General features: G+C 36.8%; 1 protein-coding gene across 1 annotated transcript in view; it reads right to left on the reverse strand.

The window, feature by feature from the left end:
• Positions 1–12,928: 12,928 nt before the first annotated feature.
• The window catches only part of SPTLC3 (serine palmitoyltransferase long chain base subunit 3), a 198,440-nt gene continuing 191,340 nt past the window's right edge, over positions 12,929–20,028 (reverse strand). Inside the window, exons 11-12 of the mRNA XM_020986144.2 lie at positions 17,377–17,506; positions 12,929–13,756 (exon numbers count right to left, since the gene is read on the reverse strand). Of these exons, the coding sequence (XP_020841803.1) occupies positions 13,643–13,756; positions 17,377–17,506 (244 nt within the window). The 3' untranslated portion in view covers positions 12,929–13,642. The remainder of the gene's footprint in view (positions 13,757–17,376; positions 17,507–20,028) is intronic.

Consider the following 20,028-nt stretch of genomic DNA (forward strand, 5'->3'; position numbering starts at 1 on the left):
TCCTTCCATTCTGTTTTTCCTGTATTCTTCTCTCTCTCACCTTTTACCCTTTTCCTCCTCACAAATGTAGTATTTCTGACCACTGCCCCCTCTAAACCACCCTCCCTTCTTCCTGCTTCCCCTATCTTTCTTCATCTCTTTTTATTTCCCTGTAGAGTAAGATAGATTTCTATATCCAACTGAATGTGTATGTTATTCCCTCTTTGAGCCAATTCAGATGAGAGTAAAGTTCAGGTGCTGCTCGCCACCCTCCCTCCATCTTTACCTCCACTGTAATAGATCTTTCATACCTCTTTTATGTGAAATAATTTACTGCCTTCTTTCTCTCCCTTCCCTCTTTTCTCAGTGCAACCTTCTTTCTCACCCCTTGATTTTTTTTGGGGAGCATATCATCCCATCATAGTCAACTCACACCTGTACTTCGATACTTCTTCTAATTGCATTAGTAGTAATGAAGTTCTTAAGAGTTACAAATATCATCTTCCCATGTAGGAATATAAATAATTTAACTTATTGAATCTCTTATATTTTCTCTTTCCGGTTTAACTTTGATGCTTCTCTTGAGTCTTGTATTTGATGATAAAATTTTTGTTCAGCTCTGGTCTTTTAATTAGAAATGCTTGAAAATCCTCTATTTTTAAAGATGTCTTTTTTTTCCTTTATGCCAAATTTTGCTAGGTAGATGATTCTTGTTGTAATTCTAGCTCCTTTGCCTTCTAGAATATCATGTTTCAAGACTTCTAGTCCTTGAATGTAGAAGCTACTAAATCTTGTATAATCCTGACTGTGGCTCCATGATATTTGAATTTTTTCTTTCTAGTTGATTGCAGTATTTCCTCCTGGGCCTAGGAGCTCTGGAATTTGGCTGTAATATTCCTGGGAGTTTTCATTTTGGGATCTCTATCAGGTAGTGATTGGTGGATTCTTTCAATTTCTATTTTATGCTCTGGGTGTAGAATATCAGGGCAGTTTTTTCTTGAAAATTTCTTGAAATATGATATCCAGGCTCATTTTTAATTATGGCTTTCAAGTAGTCCAATAATTCTTAAAGTGTCTCTCCCAGATCTATTTTCCAGGTCAGTTGTTTTTCTAATGAGAAATTTCACATTTTCTTCAATTTTAAGATTTTTTTGATTTTGTATTATACTTTCTTCATGTCTCATGGAGTTGTTAGCTTCCACTTACCCAATTCTAATTTTTAAGAAATTATTTTCTTTAGTGAGCTTTTATGACTCCTTTTCATTTTGGCCAGTTCTACTTTTTAAGTAGTTTTCTTTAGTGAATTTTTGTACCTCCTTTTCCATTTGGCCAATTCTGCTTTTTAAGGAGTTGTTTTCTTCAGTGAATTTTCCTATTTTTTCCTTCCCTTTTTTGTGTTTCTTTTATGAAACTGTGGACTGTTTTTTCATTATTTTCTTGAATTCTCTCATTTCTTTTCTTTTCTTTTCTATTTTTCTTATTTAATTTTTAAAATCTCTTTTGAGCTCTTTCAGGAGTTCTTTTGGGCCTGAGACCAGTTCACATTTTTATTTGAGGCTTTACATGTATCTTTTTTTTTTTTTTTTAACATTGTTGTCTTGTCTCTGTGCCTTGCTCCTCTCTCTCACCATGGTAATTTTCTATTGTCAGATTCTTTTTGCTTGTTTGGGTTTTTTTGCTCATTTTTTTTCCTGCCTAATTTGTGACTTTTTTACTTTATGTAAAAGTTGGGCTCTGCTCCTGGAGTGGAGAGGAAACTGTCCCACATTTCTTGTGTTGGGGAATTGGAGCCTTGCTGTTGGCTTGCATTGGAGAAAGGGCCTTATTGCCGGCTTGCACTGGGCTTTCGGGCTGTGATGCTGGGCCACCCTAGGAGGTGGGTCGTGCCTCACTGCTAGCGCACCTTAGGGTGAAGGGTCACACTACTGGCCTGCCCTGGGGGGTGGGACCTTGTTGGTGTCTTGAGCTGGGGCTTGGACCTTCCTGTTGAGTTTCCTCAGGGCTTGGACCCTTGCTACTGACCAGCATTGGGGGTGGGGACATGCTGTATGCCTGCACTGGATACTGGCTTGCCTCTAGGCTGCGGTCCTCACTGCTGGTTTGCAGCGGGAGGCCTTGCTGGTGGCTTGCCCAAGGCTCACTGCTGGTCCCCTAGCATCTGGCCTACAGTTGGCTTGCTCCTTAAACGATGCACTCCTTACTCCATGCCATCTTGGCACTGAAAGTGACACTAAAATAATTTTGAGGGCCCCAGCATGGGTGCACTTGAATTTTATCTTTGGACAGTGCAATGCTCATAGTAGTGACTCAGTAAATATTTGTTGAATATAATCAAACCACAGGAAATCCAGTGACTGGTGCATATGTGAGAATGCCATGGTTTGGACAGTTTTTCACTTGGGTTGATTCTATCTTTTTATCTTGTGCTATCTAACATTTATTGTAATAGTATACTATGATTGATGAGGCAGAGAACTAACTGTTCAGGAAATGATTAACTGTTCATATATTTTCTTTTTGTCTTAGATTCTTTTATTATGAGTGCATGTGTGTCTTTGAGTCACAAGTGATCTCAGGGAAGCAGGATGTAGGATGGCGTGGAGAAAACTAAACATTAAGGCTGATGACAGCAAGGGAGGAGTAAAGTACCACACCCTTACCATGGGAGCAATAGCTGACTCTTCGATGTGGTGTCCCCTTGAAACAGGAAAGGAGAAAAGGGATGAGCCTTAGGAGGATGGGCTTAGGGAGGGAGAGAGGCAGTTTACATGATTAACAAGCACATGGTAGAGTCACTGTTACTAGTGTTACAATTTGTCTTGTAATACAAGATGCAATCTAGCTCCTCTGTGGTGAAGGTCATTAGTATAGATCCCAGGGCGTACCACTGGTTCATTGATCCTCTCTGTTAATTTCTGTAGCTAGGCACAAGACATTGGCTTGCCATTTCTGAAAGTTATAACTCGTTAGGTAATGGGGCATGGTAAGAGACGTAGGATTTTGGTGAGCTCTAATTCCTCTAGAAGCTCAGATAATAACCCTGGTTAAAGATAATATCAATTTTTTGATACATAGAATTTGTATTTGTGAACCCATTCCCTCAAATCCTAAATCTCCTCCCTTCCTCAGCCAGTTTCGTAGGAAAAACTGTCTACATAGTTTGTCTCTACTTCTTCTCCTCTTATTCATTCTTCAACATTTTGCAGTTTGATTTCTTACTTCTTAACTGAAATTGCTCTTCCAAAAGTAACCAATGATCTCTTACTTGCCAGATCTGATGGTCTTTTCTAAATCCTTATCCTTCTTGACCTCTTTGTTCTATTGGCTGCATTGGCTACTATTTACCACTCTTTTCTCTTAGATATTCTCTCCTCTGTGGTTTTCATGACATTACTCTGTTCTGGTTCTCCTCCTACACATTTTACCACTTCTCCTAAGTCTCTGTTGTTGGCTTACCACCCACATCATGCCCCTTAATTATGAGTGTTCCTCAAGATTCTGTTTTGGGCTGTCTTCTCTGTCTAACCTCTCTCTGGGTAACATCATCAGCTCCCATGGGTTAAGCTATCGTCCCTATGAGGATCTCCTTTTAACTTCATTCCATAACACCAAATGTCTATAAGCTATTTCACACAGTATGCACCCAAAGACATATCAGACTGATTGAATCCAAAACAAAGCCAATTGTTTTTTTTCTTCAAACCTTCTTTTCTTCTAACCTTCCATCACCGTTGAGGGCAACACTACTCTTCTAATCTTGAACTTGTAAGCTCAGCATTATCTTTGACTCTTCACTTTTACTTCACATATCTAATTAATTGCCAAATCTTTCCTTTTCTATCCGTACAGCATTTTTTGCATTTGACCCTTCTCTCTGCTTACATAAGTTACTGCTTTAGTTTAGGCCCTAATCACCTCTCAGCTAGATAATTGCAAAGAACTCTAAATGAGTATGCCTGCATTTTCTGTCCCCATTTCAGTCCATCCTCAAGGTAGCTGCCAAAGTAACTTTCCTTAAGCAGTGATTTGATCATTTCATGTTCCGTCTTGGTAAGTTCCACTATCTTTGCTTCTGGAATACTAAATAGTAAACTCTTCAGACTATCTTGTAAAGTCCGTACAACCTAGTTTTCCAGCCTCATTATACTTTACTTTCCCTCTCTTACCCTGATCCATTCAAACTCATCTCCTCTATGGTCCTCATACATGGCACTGTGTATCCTGTCTCTGGTCATTGTATGGGTCATCCCCAATGCTTGGAATATACTCCTTTCTCACCTCTGCCTCGTAGAATCTCGTTCTTTAAGATGCAGCTCAGACATTATGAAACTTCCTGATTTTCTCAACTCATTGTTCCCTCCCTTCTTAACTACCTTATATTTTGCTGTTTATGTGATTCGGTATATACTTTATATGTGTACTTTTTGTCTCCTTCATTAGAATATAAGCATCCTGTGAGTAGATATTTATTTGATTTTTGCATTTGTCCTCCAATATGGTACCTGGCACGTAGTTGGCATTTAACAAATGCTTTTTGATTGTTTGACCTCAGCCACATGTAGCACAGTCATTCCTGTGATCGATCGATCTTTCTTTCTCTCTCTTTCTCACTTTCTTTCTCTCTCTTCCTTCCTTCTGTCTTTCCGTCCTTCCTTCCTTCCTTCTGTCCTTCCTATTGGGGTTCAGTGACTTGCCCAGGGTCGTGCAGCTAGTAAGTGTCAAGTGTCTGAGTCTGGATTTGAACTCAGGTCCTCCTGACTCCAGGGCCACAGCTTTATCCACTGTGCCACCTAGCTGCTCCATCCTGAGATCTTTCTATCACTCACAAATATTCCATTTCCATGATCATGAAGGAGGGTAATGTGGTAAAGGAGGATGATGGAGGGTCTCAAGATAGTATATAATCTGATTGATACTTATTGTGCTTCTGGCAGAAGGTAGGTTCTGATAGCTGACTCAGAGTTATACCTGGTGAATTCTAAGTACTGGAGAGTTTGAAGAAATTTGGGTGTGTTCTCTGCAGAGTATAATATGGGACTTTTTGGAACTGTGGTTTTGTCAGCCCTACGTCTCCTCCAAGAAATGACAATGTGAATGATATCTTTCTAGTAAGTTTAACTCCCTATTATAAGCTCATCCCAATAACCTAGCATTATGTGGGTTGGCCTGTCATGTTAAGTGAGTGTCATTCAATTGTGGCTGATTGGTGAATTCTTATTTGGGTTCATATGGACCCAGTGCTAGCCTGTGTGTAGTAATGTCTTTCAGATTTTATAGCTTTATAGTCAGGGTAGCTAGGTTGCACATGTGAATAGGGTGTCAGGACTTGGAGTTAGGAAAACCTGAATGCAAATGTGGCCTCAGGTGCTTACTAGCTGTGTGACCCTGGGCAAGTCACTTAACCTTGTTTGCCTCAGTTTCCTTATGTGTAAAATGAGCTGGAGAAGGACACGACAAACCACTCCAGTATCTTTGCCAAGAAAACCCCAATTGGGGTTACAAAGAGTGGGACATGGCAGGCTGAGATGACTGAACAACAGCACAACAGCAACAGAAGTCACACTTGGTTTATGTGCTCTTTCTTTTATCATGTGCTTGCGGGCTGTGTATGGCATTTGAGCCACAGGAATTGCTTAAGCAGTGCATGCCAAATTCTAGTTTCCTTTTTTAAAATACAAAGCCAGAGGAAAAGCAGGAATGCAGTTGCAGAGTCCTTTCTGTTATCGTAGTGCTTGTCTTTTTTTTTTTCTGCCCTTTAATTGTCAATAAAGAGTAGCTTTGACCAGCTTGCAAAATACTGAAAGGCATGAGTCCAGCACGTAGTAATGTGTATAGGAGAGACCATGAATAGGTCAATAAAATCTCAGTGTTTTCTCTGTTGTAACATTTCACTGAAGAACTGACCTCAGGTTGTTATGCAGTAGAAGTAAAAAGGAGGATTAAAAAAGCAATTCCCGATTGGCCCACTTATTCCGTTTCCATTGAAACCCAGGAGGGTACTGAAAGGAGGTGTGACAATTTGAAAGGCAGAAAGGAGATCACAGAAGTGTGAAACTTGCCACCTTTCCTTTCATATCCTTCTGTGGCATATGGACAGGAAGCAAATGCCAAGGGCTCTCAAGAGAGGGGGAAAGTTGCCACTGTGCTGTTAGCTCACACATACCCAGAGCTTGCCTGGCCTGATTGGTAACCCACTAGAACATATGTAATCTGTTTTCTTGCAATTGGCCTAACCAGTATTTGGACACTTAAGCATTAAATGGCTATGAGTCCATCAGCATGGTTTTATGTCAGCTGGCACACTTCAAGATCTATTGTGAGATTTAGAATTAGGATTTTAGAGATTATCTAATCCAATGCAATCCTTTAATTTTTTAGATGTGGAAATAGTCTCAGAAATAAGCTTGGAAATAGGCATATCCAGGTAATGTAAGTTTATTACAAGATGGCATATAATTTCTTGCACGTTGCTTATGGTATTCAAGGAAAAGTCATGAAGAGCAATGCTTGAACTGCCCAAGCAAGTCAGTGCTAGAGCTTGTATTTGAATCCAGGCTCTTTGGCATCAAATTCAGCACTATTTCTACTATGACATGTTACTCTTTAAAGTTATCTGTATTCAGAAAACATTCATTAAGCACCTTTGTGTTAGATAGGAAATTAGAGAAAAAGTCCAAGTCTATCTTCTGTTATTTATTCTTAGGTTTAGAAGGTAGGGCATGATGGAAGTCACCTAGGGCACAACTGTTTTGCTTTTGGCTATTAAAGGCACTTGGGCTACATTTAAAATTTGAGGATGAAATGAATAGCAACTTCTCTGAAGAGTGAGTGAAAGATGAAGTCAGTTGTGTGAATTATCTTAAATTTCCATATTGAAAATTGATTTTTTATCATTTACTTGTCATTCACCTTAATCTTAACACACCAGTGTGAGAAGGCTATTTCCACAGTATTGCTTTGTAACCTCATTAGTTTTTTATGAAATTGAAATTGAGTTATATAGCTTGGACTGTAGTAGAAAAGCAGATAGTTGGTACAGGAGCCAAGTTAACTTTTGTTAAGATAGCTAAAATGATCTATGTACATGTGCTCACTGTCAGCTTTTTAACAGTATCAGTAGCTAGCATTTATATGATAAAGTTTGCAAAGTGCTTTACATATTTTATCTCATTTGATTCTCACAACAACCCTGTAAGATTGATACTGTTATCCCCATTTTGCAGATGAGAAAACTGGGAAAGAGAGGTTAAATGATTTGTCCAAGTTCACACAGCTAAGTAAGCGTCTGAGGCAGTAATTGAGCTTAGGTTTTCCTGACTCTGAGTCTAGCATTCTATTTGCTATGCTACCTACCTATTTTTACTTATTGATATCGATGTCCCTGACTGGTTGCCTATTTCTCCCTTACTCTCTCATCCTGACCCTACTTCCCTAAACCTCTGCAGGTCTTAGCTTCCTAACTTTGATATCCTCTCTTTTAAATGAGATTGTAAAGATTTGAGAACAAGTTGGCTGGAGTACGTGGCTAAGCATCTGAGGACAAAATTGAGGTGCTATTACTAGAAATTAGATTATTAGATGTCATGGTTACTGAGATGAGAACAAAAGGGTGTATGTTCATGAATTATCTTGGGTTAGGGGGAGTTAAGGCATAGTGTTTGCGTTGTTTATTTTGATAGATTCATATTCATTTGTTGTGTCCATTAAATCATGAACTCTCTGAGAGTGTTTTTTTTCCTTTCTTTGTACACCCAGCACTTAGCACAGTGTCTGGCACATTGACTGCTGTCTGGGTCTGTGTGCGAGAAATGTTTTAGTTTCCCCAAATAGTTTACTTGACTATGCTTGATGCTAACATGTCATGGTGCTGGACATTATGAGAAGGCTAGTAAAATTTAAGCCAGTTGACATTCTTTTTGTATTTGAACATTTTAAAATCTACCAACAAGGCTATTAAAAAAATAAACAAGATTAATTTCACTTATAAAAAGCTATTTTCCACATTAATGGAATTTAATTTTTAACAGTAACTTGGTGTTTCTGTGTACTGTGTCTTGCACATTTATTCAACATTAACATTTAATGTCTTAATACAGTGAAACTCCAAGACATGCCCCATAAATTTTTCCCTTATGGTCAATTCACAATTTTTATTTGTTTTTGTTTAGTACATAAATTTCTATTCTCTTCTAAGAAGTCTATCCTGTTAAAGGTTTTTTAGTAGCTGATTGTTTGAAAAGGTCTTGAAAAGCTTTTTTTGGTGTTCTTTGTTCCAAAAACATTATTTTATGAACAAAGTAAAGTAGCAGTGTTAAAGATATTCAAGTCTGTGACTGTAATTTAATGTTACCTATGAGCAGTTGTAGAAATATCAATTTGAAAGGACGCAAGTTATATATCTTAATTGTATTGGCAGCCCCCAAAATAGATATATTTGAAAAACATGTATTTTAGGAGCCAAATTTATTTTCCTTACTTTTGAAAAGTTGATGATTTATCTGTATTAGCCCATTTGCAAATCCTCATTTAAAGCCTCAAAAGTTCACTTTCTTTGATCTTATGACATCAGCCATTTGTTTATTAATTCTTCTTATGCTCTCTAGGTTCTGGTGTCAGAGTCAAGATCCTTACTAGCTTGTTCTCTGAACGAAATCTATCACTAAACAATTGACTTATTTCAAATATTCCCCACAAATTTTGTTTAGTGTGTGTTTTAGATCTGAACAGACATAGTAAGAAGTGAAAAGAAAGAATGAAGCAATGTGATTGACTTGTTTTTTCTTGGTCCACAGTGAATCTTGGGACATGCTGAAGTAGGGGATTTAATACTGTGTCTTGAGTCAGGCCTACTTCAGCCATAGGTAGCTCAGAGTTTTTAAGAACCATTTCCTTCCCTGACAACTCTGCTCTTAGTAGTGAATCCAGTCATTGTAGTCTGTATAAACTTACTTAAGAAAACTCCTGAACAAACCTAGGTGAGTACAAATAATCACTATTCTTTTTAATCAATATTTTAGCAGCAAAAATTAGTTTTGACCTGAATTAAAAGGAGGTAATGATGTTTTCATGTGTTAGAGCAATGAAAATCCTAGCTCACACCTAATTTGACCTTCTGTTGGTCATTTTATTAATTCAGACTTTTAATACCAAGGGATAATTTCCAAGAGAAGCTGACATGCAGATGTCAAAATTAAGCCTTTCATTTAGGTCAGTGGATGTCTTCATTTAAGAGTAACAGAATTCCAGTCAGCATGGACATGAGCCCTGCCAAAAGGAATAATGTGGTTTGCACTATTCCTTTATTGTGACCCATTTTTGTCTGATGCCATGGTGGTACCAAGTAAGAAAAGCAATTATAGGGCTTAGTAGAAAGACTATTAATGAGATTTGTATTTATAGGAAAGAAAATATCATGGCATAGAAACACCTTCATGCATGACAAACTTCTTGAAAACTCTTTCATGGCCGCAGTGTACTTTTTTGGTGATCAGTATCAGCTTCTCCAATACTAAGTGGGACGGGAAGGTATGCTTTCACTTATGATGGGAAAGAATACTACACTGGGAATTTAGAAGCCCTGACTAGACTAGGCTTTGTTGCTAACTCACCATATGATATGACATTGGGATAATTATACTTCATTTACAAAATTGTTACTGTCAGTTTTGATTGTTTAGTCATCAAATTAATTCTTGGCATGAAGGAGTGATATCTTTCAATTCTTCTGGTTCTTTCAGGGACAAAAGACCATGTAGCACTTGTCTGAAAGATTTTACCTGTACTTACTCCTTTATTCTTTCTAAAACTAGGCCCTCAAAGATTTTGCTGAGGCAGCTAGGTGGTACAGTAAATAGAGCACAGGCCCTGAAGTCAGGAGGACCTGAGTTCAGATGTGACCTCAGACACATAACACTTACTAGGTGTGTGACTCTGGGCAAGTCACTTAATCCCAATTGCCTCGACAAAAAAAAAAAAAAGCAACTGTTTTGACAAGAGGGATCATTGCTAATAAATCATTTGGGTTCAGAATAAAATCATTGTTATAAATCAAGCCAATGTGTATAAAATAGCCAATATTTTAGACTGATTTTGACTTGAGTTCTATGGAATACTTGATATTTGGTAACTGTAGCAAGACTCATAGAAGATAATGACTTTGTTTTTAAAAGGTTGTTTGAACAAGTGTTAAGAATTTTGTAACACTAGAGTACTGCTGGTGATAAAAAATTATCAGGATTAAAATTTTGTTTTCCCCAAAAAGGTAAAATGAAGGGGAAAGAAAGACAAAATACTCAAAGTGGATGCACAAGGAAAAAGAAAGAGGACATGTAAGAGCCATACAAAGAGAAAAGAAGAAAGTGAATAGACTCTAGTGCTGATTGTGAGTCTGTATGGATAAAAAGAACAAAAGTAATAGCTAACATTTTTATAAGTTTTAAAGTTTGCAAAGCACTATACTAAACATATGTATTATCTCACCTTATCGTCATCACAACCTCATGAAGTAGGTGCTGTTTTCCTTATTTTACAGAAAAGTAAACTGAGGCTGAAAGAGGTTATGTGAATTAGGGTCATAGCTGATGTGTCTGAGACAGGTTTCAGACTCTGGTTTTCTTAACTTCTCTAATGCTCTGTAATGTTACAGTGTGTTATCCTTTATGTCATGTAGCATCCAAAAGACAGCACAATAATTCAGGCAAAATATCTTGCAGTTGAGGAAAAGAGGCTTTCCATGTATAGTAGTGGACTAATGTGCTTCATTTAACCCATGTAAGTATTTTCAATTTCAATAGGTGAAATGGACCTACATACCAGGAGTTCCATCATATAAAATTAGTCTATAAGACTAAGCTTACCTCTCTTAAAAAGGGAAATGAAATAGGTGATAACTGAAATGTTAACCAAAAGTAGAGAACACTGCAAGATATTTGGAAACTGTGACTGTAAGATAAAAGGTTATTTGTTAAGATAAATAGGAATTGATATGCAGTGGGGCATTGTGGCAAACACCTGAAATCCCAGCTACTAGAAAAACTGAGGCTGGCAGATCATTTGAACTTAGGAGTTCTGAGCTGCAGTAGGCTGAGACAGTTGGGAATTCACACCAAATTTAGCATCAGAGGAAATATGCAAAAATATAGTAGGAAGGACAGAAGAGAGATTGTGGGAATACACTTGCCTTCTAGACTCAGCCAAAGAAACACCTATTTTTCTATTGTGAGTCATTTATTAAGTCCTTGAAAATTTTGAAATTAACAGCAAGGCCCTAGATGCCAAACACTGATTTTTTATTCTTATCAAAACTAAAAATTCAGTCCTATATTCAAATCACCTTTATCATTATATTACTGGTCCTTTAAAAAACATGCTCTCTGTCACATTTCCTTTTTAAGTGTTAAAAGGGTACTCCATTTTACTTAGATGTTTTCTCATTAAGCATGTGTAGGACAGAGAGCCTTCTAAAAAGAGAAGTCTTTTGTCTTGAGTACAGGATTATAATAAATTGCCCCCCCATCCCTTGGACTCTGATGAAGAGGAAGCACCCTCCCCCACAGAGGGAAAAGTCATCAGTTTCCAACAAAAAATACAGCTTTGGCTCCTTAGTGAAAATAAGTCACTTGGGTGAGTATGCACAAGACTGTCCAAAAGCATTCATTAGGAATTAAAAACCATTTCATAGATTTGGAGTGCAGGCACAGATCCAGAATTAAAGATGAAAACCTTCCCCCCCCCTCCAATTTCCCTTATAGAACCAAAGACCCCTCCATTTTGGACTCTTTTACTAGGAATAATTCTATTGAAATGGACCTGTCCAGTAAATAAAAGAATTTTCATTTTTACATTTATACAGTAAACTTGTTTTCATGCACAAAAGCTACTGCTTTCAGTTCCTTAACTATAGTCTGAATTAATTATGAAAAACAAAGCCAAAACAAAAAACAATAGTGGTATGGTGATGTTACCAAATTTTCAGCACTGCCTTCTTGCCCACAATAAAACACAACTTTTAAATATCCATAAGTACTACTATATAATAATCCACTTTTAAACCAATATAATTAAAGATTTTATTTATTTCCCAATAACAAAAACTTGCTTTAATAAGTAATGAACCTTAATGACTGAATTGTCAACCCCCTCAGCTCCCACATTTACTAGGCACCTAGTTGTCTGGGTCTCTAATCCCTACCTTTTTCAGGGACTCGGGTATCTAGTCCTTCAACTCCCACCTTTCATTAAATCTAGCATTGTAGACATGGGTTGTGTTACAACCGTAGAATAAAGAACATGAAAATTTGGGTGCGTCTGTACAGCAGAAAGCCAAACATCTCTTGATCTGATTTGTTTATAATGTCATTTGATAGAATGAAATGTTATGTAGTTCATTCCTACAGTTGGGGAAGCGTTGCTAAAAGATCACTCTATTTGTCCTTTCTAAATGTGCTTGAATGCCTAGCTGGATGTTTGTACAGCTAAGGTTTTCCCAGCAGATCTCTCTGCATGTCAGTCAGATAAAATTAGCATTGATCATTGACCAGCCTCTCTTCATAATCACTGGGCCACAAGCTCAAATGCTTCAACTACAGTCAGTTGTGTTTCACATATAAAAAAAAAAAAGCCCGCTGAGTTCAAAACTCAGCTTTTATCTCAGTCAAGATGCTTTACACGTACTAGGTGACAAGACTCCTTGATAAACTTAGCTCTGGGTGTCACAGACTTAGTGAAGTGCATTATAAATTTATTTTAAATATTTTGAATTGATACAATTTTTAAAAGAGTAATCTTGTGATAGTGGCCAAAGAACATGAAATGACTCAGCATTTTCTCCAAAGTTAAAAAGAAATAATTAGAATGACTGTTCATTCACAAGATTTATATTGTACATGCTGAACAGAAACTTTGAGTGGCACTATCATATTTAGGTTACTATAAATTATGGAGTCAGACATCATAGGAGAAAAAGTCTTTATTTTTAACCACACTCGTGTCCAGACCTAAATTTGGCTCATGCCCTGGAAAGGAAAACTTATAAAATTGGAATAAACCATGTAGGATCAGTATGAGGAAAAGAATATTTTTCTTCAAAGACTTTCTCTAGTACATGTTCACCAGCTTACTCCCTCAAAGCATTAATTTTCTCTCAGCACCTGACTTTTGAGAAATTCAAAATATGGCAAATAGAAATTCATATCTCTTTTTTCCTGAAACGTTCTAAAATGATGATAGATGCTTTTAGAGTTGGTACAAATAAAAACATCCCACAAGTCTGCAGATGAAATATGCTTTAACTAAAGCACAATAAAACCTGCTAAATTAAAATTTTAAACCTCTTTTCCCCATTTCCCCGAAAGGCACTGATCCAGTGAGGCTGCACAGTAGCAAATGAGATCCAGGCTCTTTGCCATCAAAAATACACTAAGAAGTGTGTTTTTCTTTGGGAAGCCTTAGGAGAGGAGAAACTGAAATCTGGAACTGTATTTCAACCTCTATAGGCACAAGTTGGAGACAGTAAAACTTCAACAGCAGTGTTTTCCTCAATTCAGTTGGCTGCTCAAGAAACAAAAACCGTTCTAAGAAAGGGAAGAAATACATTTCTATTCCTTTGGAGGCAAGGAGGGAGGTCTTTTTTGGCAAAGTCTCTGTTCTCTTCCAGCTTGGAAACTTAATCTTCAAGTTCAAAGCTTGTTTCATCCAGTAGTTCAGGACGAGCTGACTTTTTGTGCCGTGAGTATTTCAGTCTCAGAATATTACCTACTTCATCAATCTCTTTCAAGACCTGCAATGAGAATAATTAGAATACATTCTTTCGGTATACCACATTAGCTACACCTATAGTATTGTTTTTATGGTAATCCATTTTAAACAAAAAGAATAAGATTTTGTAATTATTTTTCTGAACCCTAACCCTTATTAACTTTTAAGTTGTTGATTTAATCCTTTCACATCCTTAAAATCCAACTTACCCTTCAAAACTCATCTCATGTGTTTTTTCATGAATCCTTTCTTTGACCCTCCTCCCCCTTCTCTTCACCCACCAGCTAGAATTGATTAATTGATTTCTCCTGCTTCTGAATCTGGGTGTTGTGGTGCAGTGAGGAGTGATGGAATTAAAGTCAAACTCACTTGCTCTAATTTGCATACTCCATTTTCTCCTCTTTGAAAAAAAATTGGACAGTATTTGCCCTCCTTCAGTTGCATAGTGTCTCTGTCCCATTCTCTACACAAACAAATAAGGTATCCTGCTTTAATGATGAAGAAGTTTATGATCACAAATATTAAGTGATTTTTGGAAATGTTAAGGTTCTTCCACATGAGAGATAATTTTCAACTACTAGCTTCTTAATTGGCTGTTAGTGCATAAGGTTGTCTCTTGGATTTCTCTTTAGGATTCCATAGTTCTGCAAAGACTACTGTCTTTGTGAAGTGGGAACTCCTACTCTGATAAATTATCATTATTACTAGACGCAAATTTATGTGGCATTTATTTGGTGTTTTGTATATTTCAAAACATTTTCATCTGAAAAATCTGTTTTCTCTGAGACCTATTTTCCTCATCTGTCAAATAAGGCCTATCTTATCCACTTCAAAGGACTACTGTTATCATCTAATGAGGTAAAAGTTGGGAAAGTGCTTTGAAAAGTCCAAAGGGTGATATAACTATAGAAGTGACATTAACAGTTTCATCTGTTGTTAGTACTTTTCCTCCTCAAATTATCTTGTGTTTACTTTCTCTTTACATGTTACATTTTCCCATTTTAGGGTAAGCTTCTTGAGGGTAGAGACTGTATTTTTTTTTTTTTGAGGAATATCTCTACTGTTTAGTGCAGTTGCTTTGTATGCAATAGATGCTTAGTAAGTGCTTGTTGAATTTAAATCTGGAAAGTAGGGATAGCAATATTTGCATTACTGCCTATCTCAGGGCTTTTGTGAGAAAAGTATGTAATCAGAAATGTATCTAAGCTATTTCAGGAAGGATTTAGTCTGGGCTAAATATAGAATTATGAATAATATGAGTTACTAAATGTTAGAATGGATCAGGGGAGACCAGAGCTGGGTGGATTCTGTTCACAGAATCTCCTTCTTGGAGACTTTTATAAATGAAAAGAGTTTTGTGTGTGGTCTTAGCCAGAGGAAAAGGGATAGACTTGTTTCTTTTTAAAGTGATCCAAATTATTTGTGTGATAATCACAAGATTTGACAGCCAATCAGTCAACACACATTGTTTGAGAACCTTATATGTGTCAGGCATTGTGCTAATCATTCATCTTATAGTACATAAAATGAAGACTTTAATCAGAACTGGCATTTCAGTTAAGGTGTGTGTGTGTGTGTGTGTGTGTGTGTGTGTGTGTGTGTGTGTGTAAATTACATAGACCTTAAATTCCAATATAATTCAGTTCAACAAGAATTTATTACATTGCTGCTATATGCAAGGCACTGTACCAGGCATTTGGAATATAAGGACAGATATACATGTACATAGTTAAGTAAATACTAAATACATACAAACTAAATATGATATAATTTCATTTTTTCTATTTGTGTGAGTATATTGGGGAGCACTAACTATTGTCATCATTGAAAACATCTACTGTAGGAGGGGGTATTTGAAGTGACCCTTAAAAAGTGCAAGGGATTCAAAGAGGCAGAAGTGAGGACGTGACTTGAGAGGCAGAATTTTGTGTACTGGAGAGTAGCAAGTTAGACCAGTTTGACTGAAGCATAGAGGGAATGAAGGAGAATAATGTAAAATAAATCTGGAAAGATAGGTTAAAGCTAGATTATGAAGATATTTAAATAGCATCATCCTTTTTGAGTGGGAGATTGAAATAGTCAGACCTGTGCTTTAGGAATATTAGTTTGGTAATAATGTTGAAGATGGAGTGGAGAGGGAAAAGATGAGAAGCAGGTGAGTTAAGGAGCTGTTGTATTGGTCTGAGTACGAGGTGATGAGGACCTTATGGAGGGGGAGGGGCATCTGTGAGTGAAAGGAAGAGAATGGATGCAACATATGTTGTGGAGGTAGATTCTACGAATTTTGGTAATTGATTGGATATGGGCCATAAGGGAGAGTGAAGAGGTTTGAATAGGCTGATTTTGAGATTGTGAAGATGGATAACTGAAGGGGGAAATAATAAATTCTGTTTTGGACATGTTGAGGTTGAGATGCTTAGGCAACATCCAGATGGAGATGGGGCAGGCAGTTTGGCGATATGGAACTTAGGAAAGGAATAAGAGCCAGATTTATAGGTTTTGGAGTTGCATGCATAGAGATGATAATTGAACCTATAGGGAGCTGATGAGATCACAGAGAGAGAGAGAGAGGGAGAGAGAAGAGAGAAGAGAGAAGAGAGCCCAGGACAGAGAACCTATGCATTTATTACAAGGTTTAAATTCCCGTTTTATTTCTTCAGATTGTTTGAGGTACCTGTTGTTCTGCTCTGACATAGGAAAGACTGAAATAAATGTCAGAGAAAGGAAGCCTATTTGTATTGACTTTCACATCACTTAAGACAAGCTTGCTTTGTTGGATCTGTCCCAGTGCTTTCTTGGTCTATTGGATTTATTATGATAGGTTTGTTTGTTATTTAACGATTGTAAGACACACCTAGTTGTACGCTGTTATGTCAGTGTTATTTGTTAAAATTACAAAATCATAAACCTCAGAATTTAAAGGCACCTTAAAGACCATCTCTAGCAACTTGTATCTGGCCAAGAATCTGATTTTCACCATTTCTGAAGTGAAGGCTGGAGGTCATCCAACCTTTAGTTGAAGATGCCCTAGGGGGTTGGTGGCATAGGATGAGGACCTCTTAAGTCTTCTCATTGCACTTTTGTATAGAACTAATTTTTAGGAGGTTTTCCTTACATTGAACATAAATCTGCCCTTCTTGAATTTTCTCCCATTACCTGCAGTTCTACTCTTTGGGAGCAAGCAAAACAAGTCTGATCTGTTTTTGATGTACTTAAAGATTATCATCATGGTCCAGCCCACTCCCCAAGGTCTTCTCACCTCTGTATTAAACAATTCCAGTTCCTTCAATGGATCCTTAATTCAGCAGTGGAAAAATGTAAATCATCTAGTTTTATATGATGCCAAAATGCTGGCTTAACCTAATTGACTGAATTTTTTCATTTAATTGGCTGATCATCCACTCCTGTCCCCACTCTGCCCCCCCCTCTCAATTTACTGAATTTATTACATGGTTATGCATTTTGTTGTCATAGGCATAGTTTTTGTTTACTATTTTGATTTGCATTTTTTTCAAGTCACCCAGCAGAGACCTAGGAACCTCCAAATGTTAAACAATTGATTATCTTTGAAAACTAAAGTAACAGAACTTTCTGGACCACAGAACCACGAAGAATCCAGTAAAAAACTTCTTGAGAACTTACCGTGTCTAACATTTCCCGAGTATGTGAAGATGACATACAAAACCGAGCCCGAGCTTCTATTATTGGAGTGGCTGGAAAGCCTACTACTACCACACCAATTTTTCTTTGTAATAGGATTCTTGAAAATGCCCTGTGCGGGTGAGGGGAGGTGGTGATGGTGAACAAAACAAAGAGAATTAGAAATAATCCAACGCTATCCACAAAAAAAAAAAAGGAATGTGAGGAGTTACAGTTATTTGTGGCCAATGCTTCAAAACAGTGGAGGAAATTTACAGTTATTTTAAGATATTTCTTGAGACTTCATGGATCTGTTTTTCCTAAGTATAGGAAAGTATAAATCAGTATAAATTGTAGCCCTCTTTAAAAGTTAGTAGATGATCTTTGGGAGTTTCTGGGAAAAATTAATTGACCTCTGGCAAGCCTGGTGATTAATATCTTTAGATAAAGCTAGGCTAATACTTGGATAACAGACAAACCCGGACAAAACCCATAGTAGAACTCTGTCTAATGTAGGAGTTTGTGCTATGTTAGAATACTCTTCAACAACCCAGGGTTGCCTTCACATCTTGAGTGAGGAGTTTTACCATCGGCAGTTTTGTAACCTTTCAAATATAACTTGAAACTGATTAGTCAATATTGAGACCACGCTAAATACAGAGTTTTATCGTAGGGGCTATAAAAGTTCATTAGCCTTTTATGAATGGCAATAAAAAACTCCTGACATTGAAAAGGTAATTTTAATACCTGTTGAATGTGCTTTGAAAAGTGTGCACATATATGGTGCTTTAAAATTTGCCAACCTGCTCTCTAAATACAAAAGATTGATCTTTGGAACATGATGATCTGTGAAAATCAAAATTGCAGGTGCCCCAAAGTACAGTGGAGAGATGTGTGGTGGCAGCAACTTATTTCTAACCATGACTTAATGCACATGAAAGTGGAATAAAGGGTATATTTTAATACTTAAAGGGAACTATCATCTCAGACTTTGGGTACAGTGTTTAACAGTGGACCTCTCAACCTACCCCTTCCTTCTTATCCCATGAAGTCTTTTCCATGTCTTATAAATGTTCTAAACCACATGCTGGAGGCCTTTCTGTAGGTCTTTTAGCATTGTTTGGCAACCAGTGTACTACTTGGGTTGTACCTGTTCTCTTATTTAAAAAATTTTTTTCATTATTGCCTTTTCTCTTTAAGCTGGAGTCATTTCCCTTTAATCTGCCACATCCCATTTAATTCTTCATATTGTAATAGACAAATTTAGCTTTATGCAAAGCCAAATAATATCCAAATTGTATCTGGTAGCATAAACTACATTTCACAATTATATTCCTTATCTCTCTACTGAGACAAGGAATATTTGCTTATCAGAAATTTCTAGGACCAAGATTTTTCACTATAATCATTCACTTCAGCTGCTCTAGTGTTTATATGTGTATGTGTGTGTGTATGTGTATGTGTACACACTACTGTTGGTTTGGATTTTTTTACTTTGAATCACTTCAAAGAAATATTTCTATGTTTCTTTGAATGCTGCATATTTGTAATTTCTTAGGGTATACTAACATCCCATTCAACTTGTATATCACAGTTTATTCAGTCATTTCCTAGTCATTGGGAACCTGTTTTGTTTCCTGTTCTTTTGCTACCACAAAAAGTACTATTATATTATTAGGACCTTTTTTGTCATGAATTTCCCTGGGGTATATGTTGAGATGTGCTGGTAAATGCTTAACAATCAGCTCTCTGAAAATGCAGGACAGACTTTTAAGGCTAATCTGCATTACTCATATTTTCTCCATTACTTTAAGTCTGCATAAAGAGTAACATAATAAATTAAACCTTGATTGACAATGTTGGCAGATTTGTGAGATATAAATGCTCACTCTGAAATTTTAACAATTGACTCAGAGCTGTTATGAGCTGGCTTCAGCATGCCCCTGGTATGCCTGGTAGTGAGATCACTGTGTCAAAGGGTATGAACAGTTGAGTAACTTTACTCATATATTTCAAAATTGATTTGCAGAAAGATTAGATTGACTCACAATAGTGTATCAGCATTGACTCCCGCAATAGTGTATCAGCATTTTCATCTTCTCATAACCCTGACAACTTTGACTCTTTCTGTTCAGAGTTGTTTAAATGTACATTTTCTATCATTATTAGTGATTTGGATAATATTTTCATATGTTAATAATTTAGATTTCTTTGGAAAATTATTCGTATCCTTTCACTGTTCTGTTGGGGAATGCCTCTTTGTCTTACAAGTTTGGAACAATTCCTTATATGTTTATAATATCATACCCTTAGCAGAAAATTTAATACAAAGATTTTTCCCCTCTTGATAGATTCTCTTATTATACTAATCTCTTTGATTTTGGTCATGCAAATGCTTTCAAGTTTTATATAGTTTAAATTGTCTATTTTTGATTAAGAATTCTCCCAGTAATGATAGTTGTGAAATGTGAAAGGTGTTTCCTTCTATTCTCTACTTTAAAAAAAATGAATTTTTCACATTTAGATTACATATTTACCTGAAAGTTGACTTTAGCCTTTTGACTGAGTCCAAGTTTTACCGAACAGATCCTTTTATTAAGGGGAATTTGTTCTGTGAAGTTTGGATTTTGTCAAAGGGCTGCACTTGAGGACCTA

Source organism: Phascolarctos cinereus, unplaced genomic scaffold, assembly GCF_003287225.1.
Source record: "Phascolarctos cinereus isolate Bilbo 61053 unplaced genomic scaffold, phaCin_HiC Scaffold_2;HRSCAF=192, whole genome shotgun sequence".
NCBI classification, from domain to species: domain Eukaryota; kingdom Metazoa; phylum Chordata; class Mammalia; order Diprotodontia; family Phascolarctidae; genus Phascolarctos; species Phascolarctos cinereus.